The 27378-nt window shown below is 44.3% G+C and overlaps 1 protein-coding gene across 2 annotated transcripts in view; it reads left to right on the top strand.

The window, feature by feature from the left end:
* The window catches only part of Dna2 (DNA replication helicase/nuclease 2), a 34181-nt gene that overhangs the window by 4604 nt on the left and 2199 nt on the right, over nucleotides 1-27378 (top strand). For both annotated transcript variants that reach the window (XM_045137753.1, XM_045137755.1), the window contains exons 5-18: nucleotides 1811-2030; nucleotides 3139-3256; nucleotides 6582-6744; nucleotides 8086-8280; nucleotides 11848-12078; nucleotides 15446-15562; nucleotides 15649-15758; nucleotides 16964-17073; nucleotides 20297-20521; nucleotides 22359-22552; nucleotides 24538-24627; nucleotides 24713-24917; nucleotides 26253-26342; nucleotides 27056-27238. In XM_045137753.1, coding sequence (XP_044993688.1) covers nucleotides 1811-2030; nucleotides 3139-3256; nucleotides 6582-6744; nucleotides 8086-8280; nucleotides 11848-12078; nucleotides 15446-15562; nucleotides 15649-15758; nucleotides 16964-17073; nucleotides 20297-20521; nucleotides 22359-22552; nucleotides 24538-24627; nucleotides 24713-24917; nucleotides 26253-26342; nucleotides 27056-27238 — 2251 coding nt within the window. The remainder of the gene's footprint in view (nucleotides 1-1810; nucleotides 2031-3138; nucleotides 3257-6581; nucleotides 6745-8085; nucleotides 8281-11847; nucleotides 12079-15445; nucleotides 15563-15648; nucleotides 15759-16963; nucleotides 17074-20296; nucleotides 20522-22358; nucleotides 22553-24537; nucleotides 24628-24712; nucleotides 24918-26252; nucleotides 26343-27055; nucleotides 27239-27378) is intronic.

The following is a 27378-nucleotide window of genomic DNA, read 5'->3' as shown; positions in this document are numbered from 1 at the left end:
AAACCCTACCTCAAAAAGACCAAAGAAAACAAAAAAAATTTTTTATTTGTGTGTGTGTGCGTGTGCCCATTCTCTCCCTTATCTGCCTCTTTCTGTGTCGCTCTCAAATAAATAAATAAAAATAAAGTAAAAGCTAAAAAAATATTTATTTATTTAGGAGAGAGAGAGAGAAAGAGTCAGAGAGAGAGAGAATGGGCATGCCAGGGCCTCTAGCCACTGCAAACAAACTCCAGACACATGCACTACCTTGTGCATCTTGGCCTACATGGGTAGGGAATTGAACCTTGGTCCTTAGCTTTGCAGGCAAGGGCCTTAACTGCTAAGCCATCTCTCCAGCCCCCTGTTCTTTTTTTTTACTCTCGACCTAGAGTCTTGCTCTAGCCCAGGCTGTCCTGGAATTCACTATGTAGTCTCAGGGTGACCTTGAATTCATGGTGATTCTCCTACCTCTGCCTCCTGAGTGCTGGGATTAAAGGCGTGTGCCCCCAGGCCCAGTCCCTCTGTTCTTTTTTATAAACAGGTTCTCACTCCAGCCCATTCTGACTTGGAACTCAACTCTGTAGACCCGGATGGCCTCCAACTCACAGACATCTTCTTGCCTCTGTCCCCTCAGTGCTGGGATTAATTGTGTGAGTCACCATTCCCAATCATAGGTTTATTTCTGAAATCATATTGCCCCTTTTTGTAAGTAAGTTGCAAAAAAATTTTTTAATTGACAACTTGTTTGCTTCCTAACTTGTGAAAGCGTCCTTAACCCTTTGACATAGCAAAGAGTTTTCAGCTGCTCTAAAAAAGGAGAGTAGGCGATCTGCTTTGTGGTTCCCTTCATGGCTTCATGTGCATACAGACTCCCGTGTTGTATATGAACACGCTTCAAGCAAACTACTGGTTTTAAGTACTGAAATAAACAAAAGCTAACCATTTACTATCCTCTCTTAGAAATTTAGGAAGATGGTAGCCAGCAGCAGGTCAAGTGTGAGCTCAGCTGCCTTTGGGAATTCAGGAATATCAAGGGAGCTGTTAGTGTAGCTGAATTTGTGGGTATAATGCACACATGCTTTTTTTTTTTTTTTTTTTTTTTTTTGTTTATTCATTTATTTGCAAGCAGAGAGAGATGGGGAGAAGACAGAAATGGAGAGAGGGAAGAATGGGCTTCTAGCTGCTACACACGAACTCCAAATGCATCTGGCCTTCTGTTGGTATTGGATAATCGAACCCTGATCACTAAGCCCTGCGGGCAATTCTCTTAACTGATGAGCCTTCCCTCCTGCCCCGCAAGCGTCCTTTTGATAGCACGTATGAACAGATTTCTGTAAAGTTGACCTCTTTAGGGCTGGGGAGACTGCTCGATGGTTAAAGGTGCTTGCAAAGCTTGCTTGCCCAGGTTTGATTCCATAGGACCCACACAAAGCCAGATGCACAAAGTGACGCATGCATCTGGAGTTCGTTCGCAGTGGCTGGAGGCCCTGGCGCTCCCATTCTCTCTGGCTGTCTCTCTTTTTCCTTTGTCTCTCTATTTGCAAATAAATAAAAATATTAAAAATAAATAAAAAGCTATCCGGTGCACACCTTTAATCCCAACACTTTTGAGTCAGAGATAGGAAGGATGATGTGAGTTTGAGGCCAGCCTGGGACTGCAGAGAGAGAGAGAGAGAGAGAGAGAGAGAGAGAGAGAGAGTGAGTGGGCTAGAGTGAGACCCTACCTTGAAAACAAACAAAAAGTTATCTTTGCTGAAGTGTGCTGGGGGATGTAAAGTGAGCTGTGTTCTAATTAGAAGCGTGTTTTTTTCTTTTTCCATTTTGTTTTTAGACCAAGTGATGATAACAAGAGTGACCCAACATGTACCATTGAAGTAGTGAAGTCACTGGATATTGAAGAAAGCATTTGGTCCCCTCGCTTTGGATTAAAGGGCAAAATCGATGTTACAGTGGGTGTGAAAATACACCGAGGTGGTAAAACGAAGTACAAGATAATGCCACTGGAGCTCAAAACTGGCAAGGAGTCCAACTCTATTGAACACCGTAGTCAGGTAAACTTCGTAAGGAAGCAGTCTGAATGTGTAAACATGTCTGCCTCTTATATTTTGGTTCAATTTAAGTAAAGCCAAGTTTCATATCATTTTTTTTCTTTTTTTTTTTTTTTTTTTTGAGGTAGGGTTTCACTCTAGCCCAGGCTGAGCAAAATTCACTATGTAGTCTCAGGGTGGCCTTGAACTCTAGGCAATCCTCCTACCTCTGCCTCCTGAGTGCTGGGATTAAAGGCGTGCGCCACCACACCTGGCTCATTCTTTATTTTTTGGAGGTACATTTTCACTCTAGCCTTGGCTGACCTGGCACTCACTCTATAGTCCCAGGCTGGCCTTAAACTCACAGCAGTCCACCTACCTCTTGCCTCCCTAGTGCAGTGATTGAAGGCATGCGCCACCACACATGGTCTTTTTTTTTTTTAATGAAATATTTTTAAAAAAATTATTTTGAAGGCCAGGAGTAGTGGCGCCTACCTTTAATCCCAGCACTCGGGAGGCAGAGGTAGGAGGATCACACCTTGAGACTACATAGTAAATTCCAGGTTAGCCTGGGGTAGAGTGAGACCCTTCCTCAAAGAACAAAATAAAAAAAAATTTTTTTTTGAGCCAGGGATGGTGGCACACGCCTTTTAGTCCCAGCACTCGGGAGGCAGAGGTAGGAGGATCGCCATGAGTTTGAGGTCACCCTGAGACTGCATGGTGAATTCCAGGTCAGCCTGAGCTAGGGTGAAACTCTACCTTGTGGGGGGGGGGGAGTTATTTTGAGAGAGAGAGAGAAAATATGGGTGCTCCAGGGCCTCTTGCCAGTGCAGGTACATGTGCCAGTAGGTGCTGGGAATACAAGCAAGCAACTGCCTTTAACTGCTGAGCTAGCTCTTCAGCCAGACCTCTTAATCTTAATTGTTTATCTTGGCTTTTCGAGGTAGGCCCTCGCTTTAGCCCAGTCTGTCCTTGAACTGCTCGCGATCCTACCTCTACCTCCAAATGCTGGGACGACTTCTTCTGATTTTAAAATGAAATTATTTTCTGGCTCTCAGACAGTCTGGTGGTATAACAGAAAGCTGCCGTTTCTGCGGGAAGTCCTTGGTCTGTTACTGTGTGTTGTCCGCAGGTCGTGCTCTATACGCTGCTGAGCCAGGAGAGAAGAGCAGAGCCGGAGGCTGGCTTTCTCCTGTACCTCAGGACAGGCCAGATGTACCCGGTGCCCGCCGCGCACCTGGACAAACGAGGTGGGCTGCTTCGTCCTGTCACTAACTGCCCGTGTTCCGATCACCCAGGTGTCCTGTTTGCCAGATCTGCTGCAAAGTTTGTCATCTCTAGTTGCTGTTCTTTTTACTTTTCTGGTTCTTTTGAGATAGAGTCTCACTGGCCCAGGCTGACCTGGAATTCACTGTGTTGTCTCAAACTCACGGTGATCCTCCTACCTCTGCCTCCCAAGTGCTGGGATTAAAGGTGTGCGCCACCATGCCCGGCTTCTTGTTTTTTTGACAAGCCATCCTGATTTATTTTCTTGAGTTAGAGCAGCTCCATTTCGTCACACAAGTATGCCCAGATTCGATGATGTTCTGAACCGTGTCACTGTCACGCCATTTTTTTTTCTCAATTTTATTAAACATTTTGCATGATTATAAAAAATATCCCATGGTAATACCTTTCCTCCCCCTCTTTTCCCCTTTGAAATTCTATTCTCCATCATATCCACTCCCCATCTCAATAAGTCTCTCCTCTATTTGGATGCCATGATACTTCCCTCCTCTTATGATGGTCTTGTGTAGGTAGTGTCAGGCACTATGAGGTCATGGATATCGAGGCCAATCTTTTTTTTTTTAATTAAAAAAATTAGTTATTTATTTGCAAGTGTTATGCCCCGATCACGGAGTCCCCAAAGACCACCAAGAGAGTCAGAGACGTATGCAACAGCAAAGAGCTTTATTTTGGGCTTAAGCTCCATACTTTACCAACACAGTGGGTCCGTCCAACAGCCCCGAATGCCATCTGGGAGGAGCTTTTATTAGGTTCAAACAAAGAAAAGGGCAATTTCCAAAGTAGCACTTACATGATTGATTGACATTTAGCAAGAGCATGTATGTTGCAAGCTGACTGGTTACACAGTAGCGGAGGAGCATTAAGCAAACATATCTATAGTCACAAGAGCCACAGGAATGTATAATGTCTACTTGGTCCTTTTCGATTGGCCTGTTACAGGGATTCTTTTGGGTCCTGACCAGTTTGTGGTTGTTTTTCCCAGTAACTGCAAAGTGCTGTGTCAGTAATTTGGGCCCTGCAGGGAGACAGAAACTTAGGCCTATTAATATAATTAAAGTCTGTCATGGCGTTACTTTGGTTTGGGCTCTTCACAAGCACAGAGAGATAGAGAGGAGAGATAGAGAGAATGGCTCAAAAGGACCTCCAGTGACTACAAACGAACTCTACATGCATGCACCAGTTTGTGCATCTCGCTTTATGTGGGAACTGGGGAGTCAAACCTGGGTCCTTAGGCTTCATAGGCAAACGCCATAACTACTAAGCCATCTCTCCAGTCCCTGTAGTATGTGTTTTTATTTTGTTTTGTTTTTTCAAGGCAGGGTCTCACTCCAGCCCAGGCTAATCTGGAACTCACTCTTTGGTCCCAGACTGCCCTCGAACCCATGGATCTTCCTACCTCAGTCTCAGGGGTGCTCAAACTGAAGGCATGTACCGCTGTGCCCAGCTTTAAAACAAAAATCTATTTTTATTTTTTTATTTCTGACATATGACATATATAGAGAATGAACAGCCAGGGTTTCTTGCTACTGCAAATTAACTCCTGACACATGTGTTACTTTTGCATATCTGGCTTTACATGGGTACTGGGAAATTGAACCTGGGCCATCAGGTTTTGCAAGTGAGTGCTTTAACTGAGGCATCTGTCATTCCCCCATTGTAGTTTTGTTTTTTTTTTTTTTTTTCGAGGTAAGGTCTCACTCTAGCCCAGGCTGACCTGGAATTCACTATGGAGTCTCAGGGTGGCCTCGAACTCACGGCGATCCTCATACCTCTGCTTCCAGAGTGCTGGGATTAAAGGCGTGCGCCACCACGCCCGGCGTAAGTTTTTTTTTTTTTTTTTTTTAATGAAAGAGGCAGAGAGAGAGAGAGGGGAAGAGAGAAAGGCAGATAGAGTAGGTGCCCCTCCAGGGCCTCCAGAGATCTCTCCAGCCCCTGCAGTTTATTTATTGATTTATTTTTATTTTCTGAGGTAGGGTCTTGCTATATAGCTCAGGTTGACCTGGAATTCATTATGGAGTCTCAGGGTGGCCTTGAACTCATGGCAGTCCTCTACCTCTGTCTCCCAAGTGCTGGGATTAAAGGTGTACACAACCACCCTTGGCTATAGTTATTGTTTTTTAAAAAAGAATTTAAAAATATACATATATTATTTATTTATTTGAAAGACAGAAAGAGAGAGAATGGGCATGCCAGGGCATCCAGCCACTGCAAACAAACTCCAGATTCATGTGTCCCCTTTTGCATCTGGCTTACATGTGATCCTGGAGAATCAAATCGGGATCCTTTGCCTTTGTAGGTAAATGCCTTAACCATTAAGCCATCTCTTCAGCCCCTTAAAAAAAGAATTTTAATTATGTATAGAATATTTAAAAAACTAAACTTTAAAGTTTTTATTATTCAGGACTTAATTTTGAGCTATTTTTGGGCAGTGGGGATGGGGTTCAAGGTAGGATCTCACTCTAGCCCAGGCTGACCTGGAATTCACTCTGTAGTCCCAGGGTGGCCTCGAGCTCATGGTGATCCTCCTACCTCTGCCTCCTGAGTGCTAGGATTAGAGGCGTGCTCCACCATGCCCAGCTGAGCTTTCTTATTTTAGATAGCTGTACAGATTCTTAGCATCCTGTCAGTAAAACTTCAGCTTGCTGCAGATGGTGACGCATGCCTTTAATCCCAGATAGAAGTAGGAGGATTGCTGTGAGTTACAGGCCAGCCTGAGCCTACTTAGTGAGATCCAGGTCTGCCTGGGCTAGAGCAAGACCCTGCCTCGTAAAAACACAATAACAACAAAAAAAAAACAATGAAAGAAAGAACCCCCACTTCCCAGCACCTCCTACATGTGAGATGGTGGTTGTTTCAGAATCTTATCAAGTGAAGGAAATATACCAGCATATTATAAACAGTCGTTATTTTGGTACAGTGGGAAATAGAACTGTTGCCCTGTTGCTTGTTTCTAACTTCGAACCTTTCACTGATATACTGGAAGAGGTGTGTAATAAATGCTGTTAAAATTTTAAAGAGAGGGCTGGAGAGATGGCTTAGCGGTTAAGCGTGTGCCTGTGAAGCCTAAGGACCCCAGTTTGAGGCTCGATTCTCCAGGACCCCCGTTAGCCAGATGCACAAGGGAACACACGCATCTGGAGTTCGTTTGCAGTGGCTGGAAGCACTGATGCACCCATTCTGTCTCTCTCTCTGCCTCTTTCTCTCTCTGTCCATCACCCTCAAATAAATAAATTAATAAAAATAAACAAAAAATTTTAAAGAGACATGGCTCCCACCGTGTCCCCACAGAACTTCTGAAGCTTAGAAACCAGATGGCCTTCTGGATGCAGCGCCGCACTTGGAAGTTGGAGGGAAAGGACAGCTCCCAGCTCACTTCTTTGCCCCAAATCATCGAGGAAGACAAAACTTGCAAGTACTGTTCTCAAATGGGCAACTGTGCTCTTTATAGCAGGTAAACATGGTGGGAAAATTTTTTATGTGGTTTTTAATTTTAAAAAGTTAGCCCAGGCTGACCTGGAATTCACTATGTAGTCTCAGGGTGGCCTTGAACTCATGGCCGTCAACTTACCTCTGCCTCCCGAGTGCTGGGATTAAAGGCATGCGCCACCATGCCGGCCCTTAAAAAGACTTTATATTCCTTCTTTACATGCGTGTTGGGGATGGGGACAGGGCTTCTTGTTGCTGAAGGTCAGTGCTAGATGCTTGGGCTTTGTTTTGCATCTCGCTTACATGAGTGGCTAAGGACTTGAACCCAGGCCAACAGGCTTTGCAAACAAGCTCCTTCAACCACTGAGCCAACTTCTGTTTTGTCTCAAAGACAGGGTCTCATGTAGCCTAAGGTAGCCCTAAAGTTGCTACATAACTGAGCCTAGCCTTGAACTCCTAAAAATCCTTCTGCCTCTAACTTCCAAGTACCAAGTTTATAAGTGTGTACCTACCATTACACCTGTCAGTATAGGTGTCTTTATTATTACTTTTTATTTATTATCTATTTATTTGAGAGGGAGAGAGAAAATGGGCCTGCCAAGGCCTCTAACCACTGCAAACGAACTTCAGACACATGTGTTACCTTGTGCATCTGGTTTACCTGGGTACTGAGGACTCAAACTTTGGTCCTTAGGCTTTGCAGGCACATGCCTTGAGTGCTAAGCCATGTCCGCAGCCTGGCATTCTTTTTTCAAATGTTTAGTTAATTTTTCTGAGAGAGCGAGAAAGAGGCAGACATAAAGTAAGGATGGGTGCTTGCTTACAAAGCCTCTGGCCCAGGCTCCATTTTCTAGTGTCCACGTATGCAATGTGGCACATGCATCTGGAGTTTACAGCAGCAGTAGTCCCTGGCATGTCCAGTCTCTGTTTCTCATTCTCCCTCTCTCATTCTCTATCTCCCCCTCTACTTGCAAATAAATAAATACATTTAAAAAAAAGAGATGTTTTATTAGGAGCAGAGGTAGGAGGATCACTATGAGTTCGAGGCCACCCTGAGATAGTGAATTCCAGATCAGCTTGAGCTAGAGTGAGACCCTACTTCCAAAGGAAAAAAAAAAAAAAAAAAAAAGCAAAAAAAAGATGGTTTAGGTCTGGAGAGATGGCTTAGCAGTTAAGGTGCTTGCCTGTGAAGCCTGAAGACCCAGGTTGGATTCCCCAATGTAACGTAAGCCAGATGCATAAAGTGGCGCATGTGTCTGGAGGCCCTGACGTGCCGTTCTCTCGGTCTCTCTCTTTCTACTTGCAAATATATGTACATATTAAAAGATGTTTTATGCGCAGCTCTCACGTGAAACTTTGTATTTAGAGCCGTTGAGCAACAGGAGGATGACGGTCCAGTCCCATTGGCCATGCTGTCCAGAATCAAAGAAGAAACCCAGCACTTGAAGCGTTCACACTTAAAGTACTTCAACCTGTGGTGTCTCATGTTAACCTTGGAGTCACAATCGAAGGATAATAGAAAGAATCTCCAAAACATCTGGTTAATGCCTGCTTCCAGAATGTAAGTGGTCCACGCAGTGTCAAACGCCGCTAGTCGTTTGTATTAGATGGTGGCTTAGCATTTGGAATTCATATCAAATAGAGGTTCTGAAGCATGGTACAGACATGTAGTTTCTGTGTTCCTGACATAGTGGATTCCAGTGTCACACAGCTGACCTGCTCATAAATTGTTTCTGCATGAAATATTGTTCTTTTTTTTTTTAATTTCAAATTTTTATTAACAATGACGTATTGTTCTTTATATGAGCTGTAATCATTAATTTTCCTTTTTTGTTTTTCTGAGGTAGGGTCTTGTTCTAGTTCAGGCTGACTTGGAATTCACTATGTAGTCTCAGGGTAGCCTCGAACTCACAGCGATCCTCTTATCTCTGCCTCCCAAGTGCTGGGATTAAAGCGTGCACCACCACGCCCGGCTAATTTTTCTTTTTTAAAAAAATATATTTATTTATTTGACAGATAAAATGAGGTAGAGAGAGGGAGAAGAGTGTGCCAAGCCTCCAGCTACTGCAAATGAACTCCAGACACATGTGCCACCTTGTGCATCTGGCTTACATGGGTCGTGGGGAATTGAACCTGGGTCCTCTGGCTTTGCAGGCAAGTGCCTTAACTGCTAAGCCATCCTTCCAGCCCTCTTTTTATTTTTCCTTTTATTTATTTATGTATTTATTTTCGGTTTCTCAAGGTTGGGTCTCACTATAGTCCAGGTTGACCTGGAATTCACTATGTAGTCTCAGGGTGGTTTCAAACTCTTGGCAGTCCTCCTACCTTTACCTCCCGAGTGTTAGGATTAAAGGGGGTGCCACCATGCTCAGTCATTTCTCTCTCTCTCTCTCTCTCTCTCTCTTTTTTCTTGGTAGGATCTTGCTCTATCCCAGGCTGACCTGGAATTTACTATGTAGTCTCAGGATGGCCTTGAACTCACAGCAAACCACCTACCTTTGACTTTTTTTTTTTGAAGTAGGGTCTCAGTAGCTCAGATTGACCTGTAATTCACTCTGTAGTCTCAGGGTGGCCTCAAACTCACAGCAATCCTCCTACCTCTGCCTCCCAGGGGCTGGGATTAAAGGTGTACGCCACCACACTTGGCTTTTTATTTTTTGGTTTTGCGAGGTAGGGTCTTGTTCTAGTCCAGGCTGACCTGGAATTCATCATCTAGTCTCACTCATGGTTGGCCTTGAACTCACCATGATCCACCCACCTCTGACTCCCAAGTGCTGGGATTAAAGGCATGTGCCACCATGCCTGGTTTATTTTATTTTTTATACACCATAGTACCATTTTATTAGACTATTTCAATTCATAAAAATGCTTCCTAGTCCATAAAACACACTTCACTAACAAAAGGAAAGAGATATTGGTTGAGGCACATCATGGATATATCAGAGTTTTTCACCAGCTTAGCCTTGGTTTGAGATTTATTTTATTTTATTTTTTGAGATAGGGTCTCACTCTGGCTCAGGCTGGCCTTGAATACACAGCAGTCCTCCTACCTCTGCCTCCCAAGTGCTGGGGTTAAAGGTGTGTGCTACTACACCTGGCTTCGCATATTTTCTTTTCTTTTAGTTTAGTTCTTTAGTGGCAGAGTCTCACTTGCTCAGGCTAATGTGGAAATCACTGTGTAGCCCAGGCTGGCCTTGATCTCATAGTGATCCTTCTCCCTTAGCTTCCTGAGTGCTGGGATAAAAGGTGTATACTAATATTCCCAGCTAAAATTGTTTCTATTTTTCTATTTATTTATTTGTTTGTTTATTTGAGAGCAAGAGAAAAAGAGACAGATGGGGAATTGAACCTGGGTCCATAGGCTTTATAGGCAAGTATCTTTTTTTTGTTTTGTTTTGTTTTTCGAGGTAGGGTGTCACTCTAGTCCAGGGCTGACCCTGAACTGGAACTCACTATGTAGTCTCAGGGCGGCCTCAAACACGGTGATTCTCCCACCTCTACCTCCCCAGTGCTGTTATTAAAGACGTGAGCCACCACACCCAGCTTATAGGCAATTATCTTAACTGCTAAGCCATCTGTCTGGCCTTTTGTTTTGTTTTGTTTATTTTGTTTTGAGGTAGGTTCTTACTGGAGCCCAGGATGACCTTGAATTCACCATTGTAGTCTCAGGCTGGCCTTGAACTCACAGAGATCTCCCTACCTCTGCCTCCCAAGTAGTGGGATTAAAGGCGTGTATCACCATGCTCGCTGTTTCATGTTTTTTGTTTTTTTTTTTTAAATTTTAATTATTTTACTTATTTGAGACAGAAAGAGGGAAACAGAGAGAATGGGTATACCAGGGCCTCTAGCCACTGCAAACCTACTCCAGATATATGATGCGCCACCTTGTGCATCTGGTTAATGTGGGTCCTGGGGAGTCAAACTTGGGTCTTTAGGCTTTGCAGATAAGTGCCTTAGCGCTTATTACTTCTCTCCATCCCCTGTTTTGTATTTTTGGTATAGAGTTTAACTCTGTAGTGCAGGCTTGCCTGGATCTCTCAGTGTGGGCCAGGCTATCCTCTGAGCAGTCTTTCTGCCCAGCCTCCCTTCCTTTTGTGTGTGAGTGTGGACGCAGTGTCTGCAGCACAGCACACGTGCGCAGGTGAGGGGTGTCCTCGCGTGTTGTTCTTGTCATTTACTTTGTTCGCGACAGCGTTTCCTATTGTCCCCTGCAGCCTGAGCCAGGTTAGCTGCCTGTGAACATCCGGGGACTTTTCCATCATCTTCTGTCCCAGCTCAGGATTACAGCTGCTTGTGCCGCTAAGTGCACCTTCTGGTGGGTGAACTTGACGCACTTTTACCACCGACCTGTGTCTCTAGCCTTTGGCTTCTGCTGCTGCTTTTTGTTCTGTTTTTGTCTTTTGGTTTTTCGAGGTAGGGTTTCACTGTGGCCCGGGCCAACCTGGAATTCACTATGTTGTCTCAAGCTGGCCTTGAACTCACTGTGATCGTTTTACCTCTCTGCCTCCCAAGTGCTGGGATTAAAGGCGTGCACCACCACGCCCAGCCCTCCGATTCTTGATATTGGGATTATTGGCACTGGGCACCAGCCTGGCCATCTATCTACCTATTTATATTGCTTATGTAAATTTAAAATTAATTATTTGTTTATTTGTAGCACAGTGAGTGAAGTTGTGTCTGGGTATATCAGACTCTCTTGCTGCTGCATACAAATTCCAGACCCTTGCACCATACACGTGCACCTGGACTTTTGTGGGTGTTGGGGAATTTAACCTAGGCTGGCAGACTTTGCACTCAAGCTCCTTTAACCACGGGCCCATCCCAAGATTAACAGTTTCCAGGGGCCAGACAAATAAGTTTGTTATGGGGCGGGGAGCATAGTACTTACAATAATTTTTTTTAATTTATTACAGGGGGGTGGAGGAAGGGAGAGAGAGAATGGGTACATCAGGGTTTCTAGCCGATGGAAATAAACTCCAGATGCATGGGCTTACTTAGGTACTGGGAAATTGAACCTGGGTCTTTAGGGTTCATAGGCAAGTGCCTAAACCACTAAGCCATCTCTCCAGCCCCAAGCATAATCCTTCTATCGTAGGTAAACAGAAACCTTAATGTCTTTCTTCCCTAGGGAGGAGAGTGGTAACTGCATTGGAAACCTGATCAGAACTGAGCCTGTGAAGACAGTTTGTGATGGACAGTATCTGCACCATTTCCAGCGTCAAAATGGAGCCATACCAGTCACAAATCTAATGGCCGGTGACAGGATTATCTTGAGTGGAGAAGAGAGAGCGCTCTTTGCTCTCTGTAAAGGATATGTGAAGAAGGTTAACACCACTACAGTCACCTGCATATTAGACAGGTAGTGAACCGCCTCCCTGGGCAACAGCTCTACTGATACATAACTCATGTCACTTGCAGTTAGTTGTACAGTTGCCTGAGTTTTGATATTTAAAGAGTTGTACAAAGGGCTGGGATGTTGCTCAATGGTAGAGTGTTTGCCAACACGCGTGAGGCCCTAGGCTCACTGTGTAATGCCACACAGACAGCTCGTTCATTACCACAGTCAATTTTGTCATTTAGTCAGAACTCCAAAAGACATCTGTGCCTGTAGCAGTCACTCCTCCATTTCCCTTCACTTCTCAGCCAATATGAATCTCCTTTCTTCTCCTTTTTCTTTTTCTTTAAAGCTCAGGATCTTACTAAGTAACTCAGGCTGGACTGGAACTGTATTCATCCCCAGTCTTCAGAGTGCTAAGGTAATAGGTATGCACCACCATCCTAGGTTTTCTTAATATTGTTTATTTGTTTTTTTAAAAAATATTTTATTTATTTAATTTGACAGAGAGAAAGAAAGAGAAAGCAGAAAGAAAGAGGCAGATAGAAAATGGGCATGCCAGGGCCTCCAGCCACTGCAAATGAACTCCAGACACATGCACCACCATGTGCATCTGGCTTACGTGGGTCCTGGGGCATTGAACCTAGGTCCTTTGGCTTTGCAGGCAAGCACCTTAACCACTAAGCCACCTCTCCAGCCCTATTTTTATTTATTTGTAATTAGAAAGAGAGACAGGCATGATGGTTCAAGCCTTTAATCTCAGCTCTCAAGATGCAGAGGTAGGAGGATCATTGTGAGTTTGAGGCTACCCTGAGACTATGTAGCCAGGTCAGCCTGGGCTAGAGTGAGACCTGTTGATTCTGAGGAGTGATGTCAGTTGCTGCTAGACACCTGACTGTGGCTTTGGCCTTTTGGAGCTGATTTTCAAGAGAAATGTGGAAGGATTTGAAACCTTGGCCTAAGAGATACCTAGCAGTGCTGTAAGTACAGCTTGATGGACTACTCTGGTCAGAGTTGACAGACCTGAATGTAGTAAGAACTATGGACTGTGTGAGGTTTGGCTTGTGAAGGTAGAAAGAACATTGCCTGGACTGGTCTCGAAACAGTTTGTGTGAGAGGCTTGCTGTTATGCCCGTGTCCTGAGAATTTGTGCAGGGTTGCTTTGCGTACAAATGGACTGGTATGAGCAGAGAGATATGGCACAGAAATGAAATATTTGGGTTGAAACTTCTGCCCATTCAGCTGCAATTGAGAGATCATAACCACTGAGATTGGGCCAGCTGACCTGCACTGGGGCAACAGGAAGAATGTCGACTCTTTTGAAGGGGCCTGAGTGCTCAAGGAGTGTCCTTTTCTTCAAAGTCTGCTTTATTCCCCCCTGGATTAACAAACTGGCACCTACCTGGTATCGTGGAGTATAAGAAATGCAGGAAAGAGAGGGTCATTGAGTTTGCAACACGGTCTCCCGAGTGCTAGGATTAAAGGCGAGCGCCACCACACCGGCTCTATCTTTTCTTTCTTTCTTTCTTTTTTTTTTTTTTTAATTTTTTTTTTTCAGTTAGATCAAAGGCACAGTTTTATCATAAAAATTGAAACATACAAGGCTCAGGTTGCTGTTGACCACTGAGTTCCTCCCACACTTCTTCCTTTCAGCAGTGTGTGCAGTGATGAGTTGAGCAGGTTCTCTAACCTTTTACAAATGTGTTTACATGCCAGTGCATGTACCTGTTAGAGCACCTAGCTTAACACTCATAGTATTATATTGCATAATACAATACATTTCATATGTTATATACAATGCTAAGCCTATATTACACGTATCCTTTCAACTTACTCTTTTCCTTTCACAATAGGCCTTGTATATCTTATGCAGCTTTTCTTTTTTTTTCTCAATTTTTATTAACATTTTCCATGATTATAAAAAGTATCCCATGGTAATACCTTCCCTCCTCCCCCCCCACCCCCACACTTTCCCCTTTGAAATTCCATTCTCCATCATATCCCCTCCCGATCTCAGTCAGGCTCTCTTTTATTTTGATGTCATGGTCTTTTCCTCCTCTTATGATGGTCTTGTGTAGGTAGTGTCAGGCACTGTGAGGTCTTGGATATCCAGGCCATTTTATGTCTGGAGGGAGCACGTTGCACGGTGTCCTACCTTTCCTTTGGCTCTTACATTCTTTCTGCCACCTCTTCCACAATAGACCCTGAGCCTTGGAAAGTGTGATTGAGATATTACTCAGTACTCCAGTCACTTCTTTCCAGCACTATGATACCTTCTGAGTCATCCCAAAGTCACTACCATCTGAAAAGAGAAGATTCTCTACCCAAAGTGAGAGTAGTGTTAATATAAGGGTATAAATACTAAGAGAAGTGCTTGCTGGGAAGTTTGATAAGCATAGTATATACATCTTTCCAGACATCAGTAGATGTTACACCCCTAGGGCTCATGACTATTCCTGTTTTAAGTTTTCAGTATCAGGGATGCGTTTCCCCCCATGGAGCGGGCCTCCAGTCCAATTGGAGGGCAGTTGGTTTTCACCATGACAGATGTGCCGCTATTGCACCCACCCATTGGCTCATTTGGCCTGGCTGGCCAATTATAAGGCTTGCAGTGTCCACTGTTGAGTATCTTCACTGGTGATTTCTCTTTCTCCCATTGAACTGCATGCAGAATGGCTTCTTCCAGCTTTCTGTCTACATGGAGGAGGTTGTCAGCTCAGTTCCAGCAGGATTTCTCAGTGGCCTTGCAGCCCACGTATGTGAAGTCTTCAGCAATAGGGTCTTACCATCTATTCCTGGTGGGAAACCAAGGGCCTCGGCAATGGCTTTTATTTTTTTTTTTTTAATTTTAAAAAACTTACTTATTTGGAAGCACAGAGAGAAAGAGATAGAGAAGAAGAGAGGGGGCGCGCCAGGGCCTCCAGCCACTGCAGATGAACTCCAGATGCGCCTCTTGTGCATCAGGTTTACATGGGTCCTGGGGAATCGAACCTGGGTCCTTTGGCTTCACAGGCAAATGCTTTCCTTAACCATTAGGCCATCTCTCCCGCCCTCCTGCATTTTTTTACTAGCTAGTATAAGTGAGGGGCTGGGGTTACAGGCATGTGCCACCACACAGCATATGTGGTGCTGGGGATCCAACCCAGGGTTTCACGTGTACCAGGCAAGCCCTCTACCAACTGAGCTATGCCAGCCCTTGTTTTTATTTCTTTGAGACAGGCTGTCATGTAGCCCTGGTCATCTCTGAACTTGCTGAGGATAACCTTGAATTTCTGATCTTCCTGCCTCTTACCTCCTGAAGGCTGGGATAGTCTATCTTGCTCAAACCATTTACTCATTTAGCAGGTAGCAGTATAAAAATTATTAATGTGTGTGTGTTTTGCCGTTTTAGGAACTTGTCGGCACTCCCAGAAACAACTTTGTTCAGATTAGACCAGGAGGAAAAGTCTTGTGATATAGACAGCCCGCTAGCAAATCTCTCTAAGTTGATGGCAAACACAAAAGTCAGGTTTGTAATAGTGAATGAATCTCCGTCTCCCCCCATAGTCTCTAGGACTATGACTAATGGCACTTTTTTTTTTTTTTAATCTTCAGTCAAAAACTTCGAGATTTAATCATTGACTTCCAGGAGCCTCAGTTTATCCCGTACCTCACTGCTGTTCTCCCACCTGAAGCGAAGGACACTGTGGCTGGCATTCTGAAAGGTACACCATGACCAGATTTTTTTTTTTTTTTTTTTTTTTTGAGGTAGGGTCTCATTCTAGCCCAAGCTGACCTGGAATTCACTGTGTAGTAACAGAGTGGCCTTGAACTCACGGTGATCCTCCTACTCTGCCTCCTGAGTGCTGGGATTGAAGGTGCATGCCCCCATGCCCAGCTCATAACCAGATTTTTATTTATTTATTTATTTATGTTTTCTGAGGCAGTGTCTTATTCTAGCCCAGGTTGACCTAGATTTCATTATATAATCTCAGGCTGGCCTCACACTCATAGTGATCCTTTTACCTCTGCCTCCCAATTTCTGCCACTATGCCTGGCTCATAACCAGCTTTTATTTGGTCTTCTTTATAATTTAATTATGGCTATTACCAAATTTCTTTTTTTAATATTTTATTTTTATTTATTTATTTGAGAGAGAGAGAGAGAGGCAGATAGAGAGAGAATGGGCTCACCAGGGTCTCCAGCTACTGCAAATAAACTCCAGATGTAGGTGCCACCTTGTGCATCTGGCTTATGTGGGTCCTGGACAATTGGACCTGGGTCCTTTGGCTTTGTAGGCAAGTGCTTTAATGGCTGAGCCATCTCTCCAGCCCCTGTATTTCTTTAATAATTGATTAGACTTGCACATTAGATACAGACTATTTGGAAGTATTTGAATCTATCCTTAAGAATCACCATGAAGGGTTAGAGAGATGGCTTAGCAGTTAAGCGCTTGCCTGTGAATTCAGCCTAAGGATGTCAGTTTGAGGCTCGATTCTCCAGGACCCACATTAGCCAGATGCACAAGAGGGCACACGCGTCTGGAGTTTGTTTGTAGTGGTTGGAGGCCTTGGCGGGCCCATTCTCTTTCTCTCTCTCAATCTCTCTGCCTCATTTTCTCTCTGTCGCTCTCAAATTTAAAAAAAAATAATTTTTTAAAAATCACCATGAAGCTGGGTATGGTGGCTCATGCCTTTAATCCCAACACTCAGGAGGCAGAGAGGATTGCCGTGAGTTCCAGGTCACCCTGGACTAGAGTGAGATTCTACCTCCCAAAATTAAAGTGTGTGTGTGTGTATTTATGAATCTGGCATGGTGGTACATGCTTTAATCCCAGCATTTAGGACTCTGAGGGAGGACTGTGAGTTTGAGGAGTTTCTCTGTTGAAATTCAATATTCTTTTTCATGTTATTTCTAAATTTAAACACAGGTTTGAATAAGCCTCAGAGACAAGCAATGAAAAAGGTTTTGCTTTCAAAAGACTACACTCTCATTGTGGGCATGCCTGGGACTGGAAAAACAACTACAATATGTACTCTCGTAAGTTTACTAGTATTTTTCATAACAAACTAGGTATTTATATTAACTTCTTAGTGCATATTTTGTGATATTGATAGCAAAGACATGAGAAATTGTAAAACTGAATTGCAAATAGTTATAATCAGAGTTTAAATTTCTTACATTAAGCATTTCTCAAGGTCTTTTTCTTTTGGTCATATGGAATACATGTCACTGTGTTTTCCTTTCCTTTAAACAGAATAAATTATGGGCTGGGGAGATGGCTAAGTAGCTAAAGTGCTGACCATGAGAACCTAGTTAGGATGCTCAGAAGCCACGTAAAGCGCTGGGCACGGTGGTGCGCGTCTGTATCCCAGCGCTGTGCAGACAGAGCCAGGAAATCCCAGGGACTTGCTGGCTAGTTTCTCTAAGTCCAGTGAGAGGCCTTGTCTCAAACAATAAAACAGGTCAGATGCCTTTGGAGAAATGGCTTAGCCATTGAGGCATTTGCCTACAAAACCTAAGGACTCAGGTAAGGATCTGAGGACCCAGGTGAGCGATACACACGGTAGCACGTGCTTCTGGAGCTTGTTTGCAGCGACTGGAGGCGCTGGCGTTCTTTCTCTCCCTCCCACTCTCTCTGCTTTTTAAAAAAAATATATTTTTTATTTATTTATTTATTTATTTATTTGAGAGAGAGAGAAAGAGAATGGGTACGCCAGAACTTCCAGCCACTGAAAATGAACTCCAGATGCATGCGCCACCTTGTGCATCTGGCTTACATGGGTCCTAGGGAATCGAGCCGGGGTCCTTAGGCTTCGCAAGCAAATGTCTTAACCACTAAGCCATTTCACCAGCCCTCTCTCTGCCTCTTTATTTCTCTTAAATTAGCAAAAACAAACTGGCTAGGTGTGATGGTGCCTGACTTGAATCCCATCCCTCAGGAGGCAGAGGTAGAAGGATCACTGTGAGCTCGAGGCCAGCCCGAGACTAGATAGAGAATTCTAGGTCAACCTAAGCCAGAGTGAGACCCTGCCTCACAAAACCAAAAAATAAAATAAAATAAAACTGGAGCTGGAGAGATGGCTGAGCTGTTAAGGTGTTTGTCTGCTGAGCCTAATTACCAGAGTTTGATTCCCCAGTACCCATGTAAAGCCAGATGCACAAAGTGATGCAAGCGCATGGAGTCCATTTGCAATGCCTGGAGGCCCTGGAGCATCCATTCTCTCTTCTGTCTCTGTATGCTTGCAAAATAATAATAATAATAATAACAATAATAATAATAACAATAATAAAATCAGAGAGCAGTTTAGGAAGGTACCTCTACATGCATACTGTCCACCCATACCCACATATATGCAATTTTTTTAAATTATAAATTGGGAGGCTGGGTGTTGTAGTCAGGTTTGCATTGCTGGTAGAAATCACCCAACCAAGAGCAGCTTGTGGGAATAAGAGGTTTATTTTGGCTTACAGGCTCAAGGGGGAAGTTCCATGATGGCAGGGGAAAATGATGGCATAAGCAGAGGGTGGACATCACCCCCTGGCCAACATAAGGTGGACAATAGCAGCAGGAGAGGGTTCCAAACACTGGCAAGGGGACACTGGCTGTAACACCCATAAGCCTGCCCCCAACAATATACTGCCTCCTGGAGGTGTTAATTCCTAAATCTCCATCAGCTGGGAACCTTCCATTCAGAACACCTAAGTTTCTGGGGGACACCTGAATCAAACCACCACACTGGGTATGGTGGCACATGTCTTTAAACCCAGCACTCAGTAGGCAGAGGTAGGAGGATCACCATGAGTTCAAAGCCTCCCTGAGACTACATAGTGAATTCCAGGTTAGCCTGGGCTAGAGTGAGACTCTACATCAAAAAAAAAAAAAAAAAATTATTAATCGGGCTGGGGATATAGCTCAGTGCTCAAGCCTAAGTACCTGAATTTGATTACCAGAACCCATGTAAAAAACTAGAAGCAGCCGGACATGGTGGCACACGCCTTTAATCCCCATGCTTGGGAGGCAGAGGTAGGAGGATTATCATAAGTTCGAGGCCAGTCTGAGACTACATAGTGAATTCCGGGTCAGCCTGAGCTAGAGTGAAACCCTACCTCAAAAAAACAAAAGAACAAACCAAAAAGCCTAGAAGACATGGCTGGAGGGATGGCTCAGCAGTTAAGGTGCTTATTTATAAAGCCTGATGGCCTCGGTGCAGTTCCCCAGTATCCACATAAAACCAGGTGCACAAAGTTGTATATATATCTGGAGGTCATTTGCAGTGGCAAGAGGTCCTGGCAGGCTCATTTTCTCCATTTATCTTTCAGTCACTCCTTGAAAATAAATAGATACTCATTTGTAGTGGCTGGAGGTCCTGGTGTACCTATTTTCTGTCTGTCTCCCTCTTCCTTCCTTCCTTTCTGTCTCTCTCTCAGCAAATAAGTAAAAATAAGATAGAAAATATTTTTGACAGTGTATCTCTTATAAAAACAAAAACCAGAGCCAGGCTTGGTGGCATACGCCTTTAATCCCAGCACTGGGGAGGCCGAGGTAGGAGGATCTCTGTGAGTTGAAGGCTACCCTGAGATTACATAGTGAATTCTAGGTCAGTCTGGGCTAGAGTGAGACCCTACCTTGAGAAGGAAAAAACCAAAGAAAAAAAAAACAGGCTGGAAAGATGGCTTAATGATTAAGGTACTTACCTGCAAAGCCAAAGGACCCAGGATCCACGTAAACCAGATGCACAAAGTGGCGCATGCGTCTGAAGTTTGTTTGCAGCAGCTGGATGCTCTGGTGTGCCCATTCTCTCTCTCTTTCTCTCTGTAGCCCAGGCTGACCAGGAATTCACTATGTAGTCTCAGGCTGGCCTCAAACTTTCACAGTGATCCTCCTAAGTGCATTTTTAAAATATATATATATATTTATTTATTTATTTGAAAGTGAGGGAGAAAGGCAGATAGAATGCGTGCACCAGTGTCTCCAGCCACTGCAAGCAAATGAACTCCAGACACATGCTCCTCCTTGTGCATCTGGTTTACATGGGTCCTGGGGAATTGAACCTAGGTCTTTAGGCTTTTTCAGGCAAGTGTCTTAACTGCTTAGCTATCTTCCCAGCCCCTAAGTGCTTTTACAATTCTTTTAGTGAAGTTACTTGGCTCATCTTTTAGCTTTGGTTTGACTTAGCTTTGTGTTGGTTGGGAAATGTAAGCATGTTGACAATGACCTGGATTTAACAATACTTCTGCTTTTCATTTTCACCATGACCAGGTGAGAATCCTCTACGCCTGTGGGTTCAGTGTCCTCTTGACCAGCTATACGCACTCTGCTGTCGACAACATCCTCTTGAAGTTGGCCAAATTTAAAATTGGATTTTTGCGTCTTGGTCAGACACAGAAGGTTCATCCTGATATTCAGAAATACACAGAGGAGGAAGTTTGCAGGTCAAGGTCCATTGATTCCTTAGCTCTCCTAGAGGAACTCTACAGCAGTCAGGTAAGGAGTCACTGGGGCTCAGTCCACATGGACTGTCTGGCAATTTGATCATTGGCAGAGCACTTGCCTAGCATGTGTGAGGCCATGAGTTTGAGTCCCAATACTTGAGGAAGAAAAATTACATATGCCACAGAGCCAGGTTATTTTTTTTGTTTGTTGTTTTTTCTTTTCTTTTCTTTTCTTTTCTGACTAAAATGAAGTCCTTGACTTACTATTCCAAACTTCCTCCTGCCAGTTTCAAGTATCCTAAACTATTAATGACAAGGGTTTATGAATAAGTTTGACTCACAAGCAATGATGATTAACAATTTCGTGCTACTATTTCTAGGAATTCACAAGAATTTCATGAATTTTATTTTTTACATATTTCTAAATTTTATGTGTGTTGGTATATGTGTGTATGGGTGCTCCGGGCCTCTTACTACTGCCAAGAAACACCAGATGCTGGCACCATTTTTATTTATTTGAGTGAGAGAGACATATAAAAAAGGTTTTTTTTCGGGCTGGAAAGATGGCTTAGTGGTTAAGCGCTTGCCTGTGAAGCCTAAGGACCCTGGTTCGAGGCTCAATTTCCCAGAACCCACGTTAGCCAGATGCACAAGGGGGCGCACGCATCTGGAGTTTGTTTGCAGTGGCTGGAGGCCCTGATGCGCCCATTCTCTCTCTCTGCCTCTTTCTCTCTCTGTCTGTCACTCTAAAATAAATAAAAATAAATTTTTTTAAAAAAAGGTTTTTTTTCATTTATTTATTTATTTGCACATCTGTGTGGCTTAAATGGGTTGCTTGGGAATTGAACCTGGGCCTGCAGACTTTGCAAGCAAGTACCTTTAGCCAGTGAGCCATCTTCCCAGCTACAGAAAGTAATATCTTGGGCTGGAGAGATGGCTTAGTGGTTAAGACACTTGCTTGCAAAGCCAAAGGACCCAGGTTTGATTCCCTAGGACCTACATAAGCCAGATGCAGAAGATAGCAAATGCGTCTGGAGTTTGTTTCCAGCGGCCCATTCTTTCTTTTCTTCTTCTTTTTTTTTTTTAAATATATTTTCTTTATTTATTTGAGAGAGAAAGAGGGAGAGAGAGAGAGAGAATGGGCGTGCCAGGGGCCTTACTCCAAATGTGTGCACCCCCTTATGCGTCTGGCTTACGTGGGTCCTGCAGGATCAAACTGGGATCCTTTGGCTTTGCAGGCAAACACCTTAACCACTAATCCATTTCTCTAACCCGGCCCATTCTTTTAGGAAATAAAAAAGAAGAAAAAAAAAAAGTAACATCTTGCAAGAAATAAAGTCTCAGTCCAGGCTGACCTCAAATCAGCCATGTAGTCTAGGCTGAGCCCTCATGCCCCCGCCCTGCAAGTGTAGGTTTCCAGGCCTGCGCCATCCACTCCATCTAGTTTTGTATTGTGCTGGCGATCAAACCCAGAGCTTCATGCGTTCCTAGAGGCACCCTCTACCAGCTGAGCCACATCCCCAGTCCAGGGTGTATTATTTATTTATTTAATTTTTTGGTTTTTCTAGGCAAGGTCTCCCTCCAACCCAGGCTGACCTGACATTCACTATGTAGTGTCAGGGTGGCCTGGAGTTCAAAGCAATTCTCCTACCTTTGCCTCCTGAGTGCTAGGATTAGAGGGTGTGCCATGAGACCCTGCAAATATTTATTTATTTGTAAGCAGGCAGAGAGAGACAGAGAATGGGCACACCAGGGCCTTTGGGTACTGGGGATTCAAACCTGGGTTACAGACCAAGTGCCTTAACCCCTAAGCCTTCTCTCTAGTATTTCTTGTATTTCTTTCTCATACTAAACACTTGATTCATTTTCCTCTTATTCTTTGTTTTCAGCTTATCGTTGCAACAACCTGTATGGGGATTAATCATCCGTTATTTTCCCGTAAAACTTTTGATTTCTGTATTGTTGACGAAGCCTCACAAATCAGTCAGCCCGTCTGCCTGGGGCCGCTTTTCTGCTCTCAGAGATTTGTGCTGGTAGGAGACCATCAGCAGCTTCCTCCCCTGGTGCTGAACCGGGAAGCAAGGTAGGCAGATGTCAAAGGATTTGAACTGAGGGTTTACGTGGGCACGTCTGAACGGGCACTCGCATGCCACAGCATGTGCCGAGCACGGAGGACAGCCTTCAGGTCAGTCCTCACCCGTCCGCCTCGTTCTCGCTCTGGATTCCGCCTCCGCCGTGCTGTGGTGCACGGGAGCTTCCGGGAAGTCCTCCTGTCTCTTCCTCCCATCTCACCTCCACACTCAGGTGCTGCAAGTGAGGAAGACTACCAAGGCCTCTAACCTGTTGGTTTGTTTGAGGCAGGGTGTCACGTGGCTCCGACTGACCTGGAACTCACTCTAGTCCAGGCTGGTTTCAAACTCTACAGTGATCATCCTACCTCTGAGTGCTGGGATTTTTGGTATGAGCCACCACAACTGGCTCTGGCTTTGCTTTTAGATTTACTTAATTTATTGTTAATTATTATTTTACTTTTTTATTTTTGTTTTTTTAAATATTTAGAAAGTGTGGGGGGGAGGGAGGGAGTTACCATGGGATTTTTTTTTTATAATCATGGAAAATGCTAATAAAAATTAAAAGAAAAAAAAGGACTCAGTGAAGCAGGATTTAGGAGGGAAAGTGGTGAGAGGGGATTTTGATCATGTTATATTATCTATATGGAAGTTGTCGATAAAAAGTTAAAAATAAAAAAAAATTAATTTATTTATTTGAGAGACACAGAGAGAGAGGAAGAGGCAGATAGAGAGAAAGAGAGTATGGGCATGCCAGGGCCTCCAGCCACTGCAAATGAACTCCAGATGCTTGTGCCTTCTTGTGCATCTGGCTTATGTGGGTCCTGGGGAATCGAACCTGGGTCGTTAGGCTTTGCAGGCAAGTGCCTTAACCGCTGAGTCATCTTCCCAGCCCTAATTTTGGGTTTTCATAGTAGGGTATTGCTGTGGCCCAGGCTGACCTGGAATTCACTATGTAGTCTCAGGGTGGCCTTGAATTCACGGTGATCCTCCTACTTCTGTCTCCTTAGTGCCGGGACTAAAGGTGTGCGCCACCATGCCTGGCTCTTATTTATTTATTTATTTTTATTTTTATTTTTTTTTGTTTTTTGAGGTAGGGTCTCACTCTAGCCTAGGCTGACCTGGAATTCACTATGTAGTCTCAGAGTGGCCTTGAATTCACAGTGATCCTCCTACCTCTGTCTCCTTTGCCGGGACTAAAGGCGTGCGCCACCATGCCTGGCTCTTATTTATTTATTTATTTTTGGTTTTTGAGGTAGGGTCTCACTTTAGCCCAGGCTGACCTGGAATTCACTATGGAATCTCAGGGTGGCCTCAAACTCACAGTGATCCTCCTACCTCTGCCTCTCAAGTGCTGGGATTAAAGGCGTGCACCACCACGCCCAGCTTATTTATTTTTTAATTTGAAGCAGGGTCTCACTCTAGACCAGACTGACCTGGAACTCACTCTGTAGCTCCAGCCTGGCCTCAAAATCACGGGGATCCTCCTACCTCTGCCTCCCGAGAGAGGGCTGGCGTTAAAGGCGTGCGCCACCACACCTGGTATTGGCTTTGCTTCTTACACGGGGTCTAGAGATGGAGCTCGGCCACTCCAGCTTGAGTGGTGAGCGTTTTATCCCTGAGCCATCTCCCCAGCCCTACATTTGTTTTTGGAGAGATGAGATTTTTCTGTGTTGTCAAAGCTGGTTTCAAAAGGAGCCTTTTGCCACAGCCCCACAACTCAACTTCCAAAACAGTTGAGACTCTGACACATGCTATACCACCCCTGGTCTTGAGTGGAAAGTTTAAACTGAGCCAGGCATAGTGGTGCACGCCTTTAATCCCTGCACTTGGGAGGCAGAGAAAAGCAGATCACCATGAATTCAAGGCCACCCTGAGACTACCAAGTGAATTCCAGGTTGGGGCCTGGGCTTACCTCAAAAGAAATAAGTTTTAAACTGGATTCTTCCTGAGGGACAGGGTTCACATACTGATGAGGCTGCGTGTGCTCTGTTGGCAGAGACCTTGGCCTGAGTGAAAGCTTGTTCAAGCAGCTGGAGCAGAACAAGGGCGCCGTGGTGCAGCTGACCGTGCAGTACAGAATGAACAGGTGGCTGTGACATCCCTGACCGTGAGCGGCTTTCTTGTTCACTTTTGTCTGTCATAAATTAGAGTATGTTTTTCAATTCCTTCAGTAAAATCATGTCCTTGAGCAACACGCTGACCTACGAGGGAAAGCTGGAGTGTGGGTCAGAAAAGGTGGCCAGCGGCGTCATCAGCCTCCCTCGCCTGAAAGACGTGAAGCTGGAGCTGGAGTTCTACGCCGACTACTCTGACAGCCCATGGCTGGCTGCGGTGCTTGAGCCCAGCAGTCCTGTTTGTTTTCTTAATACGGACAAGGTAAAATTCCTTCACTGATTTCCCTTTGTCCTAATATTTAAATTTCTCAATGTGCAATGGTATTGTTTTACAAAAAAAAAAAAAATTTTTTTTCTTCAAGGTAGGGTCTCACTCTAGCTCAGGCAGACCTGGAATTCACTATGGAGTCTCAGGGTGGCCTTGATCTCATGGTGATCCTCCTACCTCTGCCTCCCTAGTGCTGGGATTAAAGGTGTGCGCCACCATGCCTGGCTCAAAAATTTTTTATTTTTTTATGTGAGAGAGAATTGGTGGGCCAGAGCCTCCAGCTACTGAAACTGAACTCCAGCTGCGTGCGCCACCTTGTGTGCATGTGCAGCCGTGTGCATTTGGGTCACCTTGTGCATCTGGCTCTGTGGATCCGGGAGAGTCGAACATGGGTTCTTAGGCTTCACAGACAAGCGCCTTAAGTGCTAAGCCATCTCTCCATCCCTGTTTATTTATTTTTTAATAAGACAATCATTTATTTAGAGAGAGAGAGAGAAAGCAGGTGGACCAGGGCCACTGACTACTACAAACCCAACTCCAGACATGTTCCTTCCTCGTTGTGTATTTGGGTACTGAGGACATGAGCCTGGGCCAGCAGGCTCTGTAAACAAGCGGTGAACCATCTCACTAGCCCTCAGCCTGTTGTGTTTTGTTTGTTTGTTTTTGTTTTTTGAGGTATGGTTTCTCTAGCCCAGGCTGACCTGGAATTCACTATGTAGTCTCAGGCTGACCTTGAACTCACGGTGATCCCCCTGTAGTGGCGAGTACCACTACAACCAGCCATGTTTCTTACACCTCAGCATGAAAGCTGCCTCTACACATTAAGTAAATAAAATACGTAAAATATTTTTAAAAAGCGAGAATAGGGACTGGAGAGATGGCTTAGTGGTTACAGCACTTGCTAGCAAAGCCAAAGGACCCTAGTGTGCCCATTCTCTCTTTCTCTCTCAAAAAGATAAAAAGCCAGGCGTGGTGGCACATGTCTTTAATCCTAGCACTCGGGAGGCAGAGGTAGGAGGATGGCTGTGAGTTTGAGGCCACCCTGAGACTACATAGTGAATTCTAGAACAGCCTGAGCTAGAGTAAGACCCTACCTCGAAAAACCAAAAAATAAAAAAAGATTAAAATAAGTAAAGAGCGAGAATATAAGTGAACCAGGGCCATTCGCCCTCCAGATGCATGTGACACCTTGTGCCTCTGGCTCACCATCTTCTAAGACAGTGTTTTCATCTATCTCCAAATTTAGGGGTAAGATTTTTGTGGCTATCCACGCACTTCCAGTACTCATAAACTTGACACACTGTATTTATACATATTTTCTCTGCCTAGGTTCCAGCACCAGAGCAAGTTGACAAAGGTGGTGTGAGCAACATGACAGAAGCCAAACTCATTGTTTTCCTGACCTCAGTTTTTATTAAGGTAACTTGGGACTTCCAAGGTTCATGAGTGTTAAGGTACAGAATAAGTGAATGTGTATCATTCTACTGAATGTTATTAGACTATAAGAAAGAAACAATCTGGATAGGAGAGATGGCTTAGTGGTTGATGCTTGCCTGCAAAGCCTAAGGACCCAGGTTCGATTTCCCAGTACCCACATAAGCCAGATGCGCAAGGTGGCGCATGCATGAAGTTTTTTTAAAAGAAAAAAAAAGTTACAATCTGGCATGAACCCTTGTTTATTTTACTTATTTATTTTGTTTTTTTAAGATAGGGTCTCACACTACCCCAGGCTGACTTGGAATTCACTGTGTAGTCTCAGACTGGCCTCGAACTCATAGAACCTTTGTTTGTTAAAATGAGCTGGGCATGGTGGCGTACACCTTTAATCCCAGCACTTGGGAGGCAGAGATAGGAGGATCACTGTGAGTTTGAGGCCAGCCTGAGACTACATAGTGATTTCCAGGTCAGCCTGGGCTAGAGCGAGACCCTACCTTGAAAATTTTAAAAAAAGGTAAAACCACTCAAGAATGTAAAGATTATATTCACAGCAGATTTTGTGGTTGTATTTACTCCTTGAGTTGGAAAGGTTATAAATATCAGTTGGGCACATAATGTAACACAATAAGTTGAGTAAAGATGAAAGAACTTACAAGTGAGGGTTTTTCATTTCAGTTCTGCTCTCTCCTGTGTAGGCTGGATGTAGTCCCTCTGATATTGGCATCATTGCCCCATACAGGCAGCAGTTGAGGCTCATCAGTGACTTGTTGGCACCAGCATCTGTTGGGGTGGTTGAAGTCAATACAGTCGACAGATACCAAGGAAGAGACAAGAGAGTCATCCTAGTGTCTTTCGTTAGAAGCAACGAGGACGGAACTGTGAGTTTATTATGTTTGCTGCTGCTTCATTTGACATATCTCCTCCTCTACCAATGAGCCATAACCTCAGAGAGTACTCTCTCTCTGTCTCTCTTTGTTGTTTAAAAAGAAACAGAGTAAGGGTGGAGGGTTGTCTCAGT

Source organism: Jaculus jaculus, chromosome 18, assembly GCF_020740685.1.
Source record: "Jaculus jaculus isolate mJacJac1 chromosome 18, mJacJac1.mat.Y.cur, whole genome shotgun sequence".
NCBI classification, from domain to species: domain Eukaryota; kingdom Metazoa; phylum Chordata; class Mammalia; order Rodentia; family Dipodidae; genus Jaculus; species Jaculus jaculus.
This window is presented reverse-complemented; position numbering and strand designations above follow the sequence as displayed.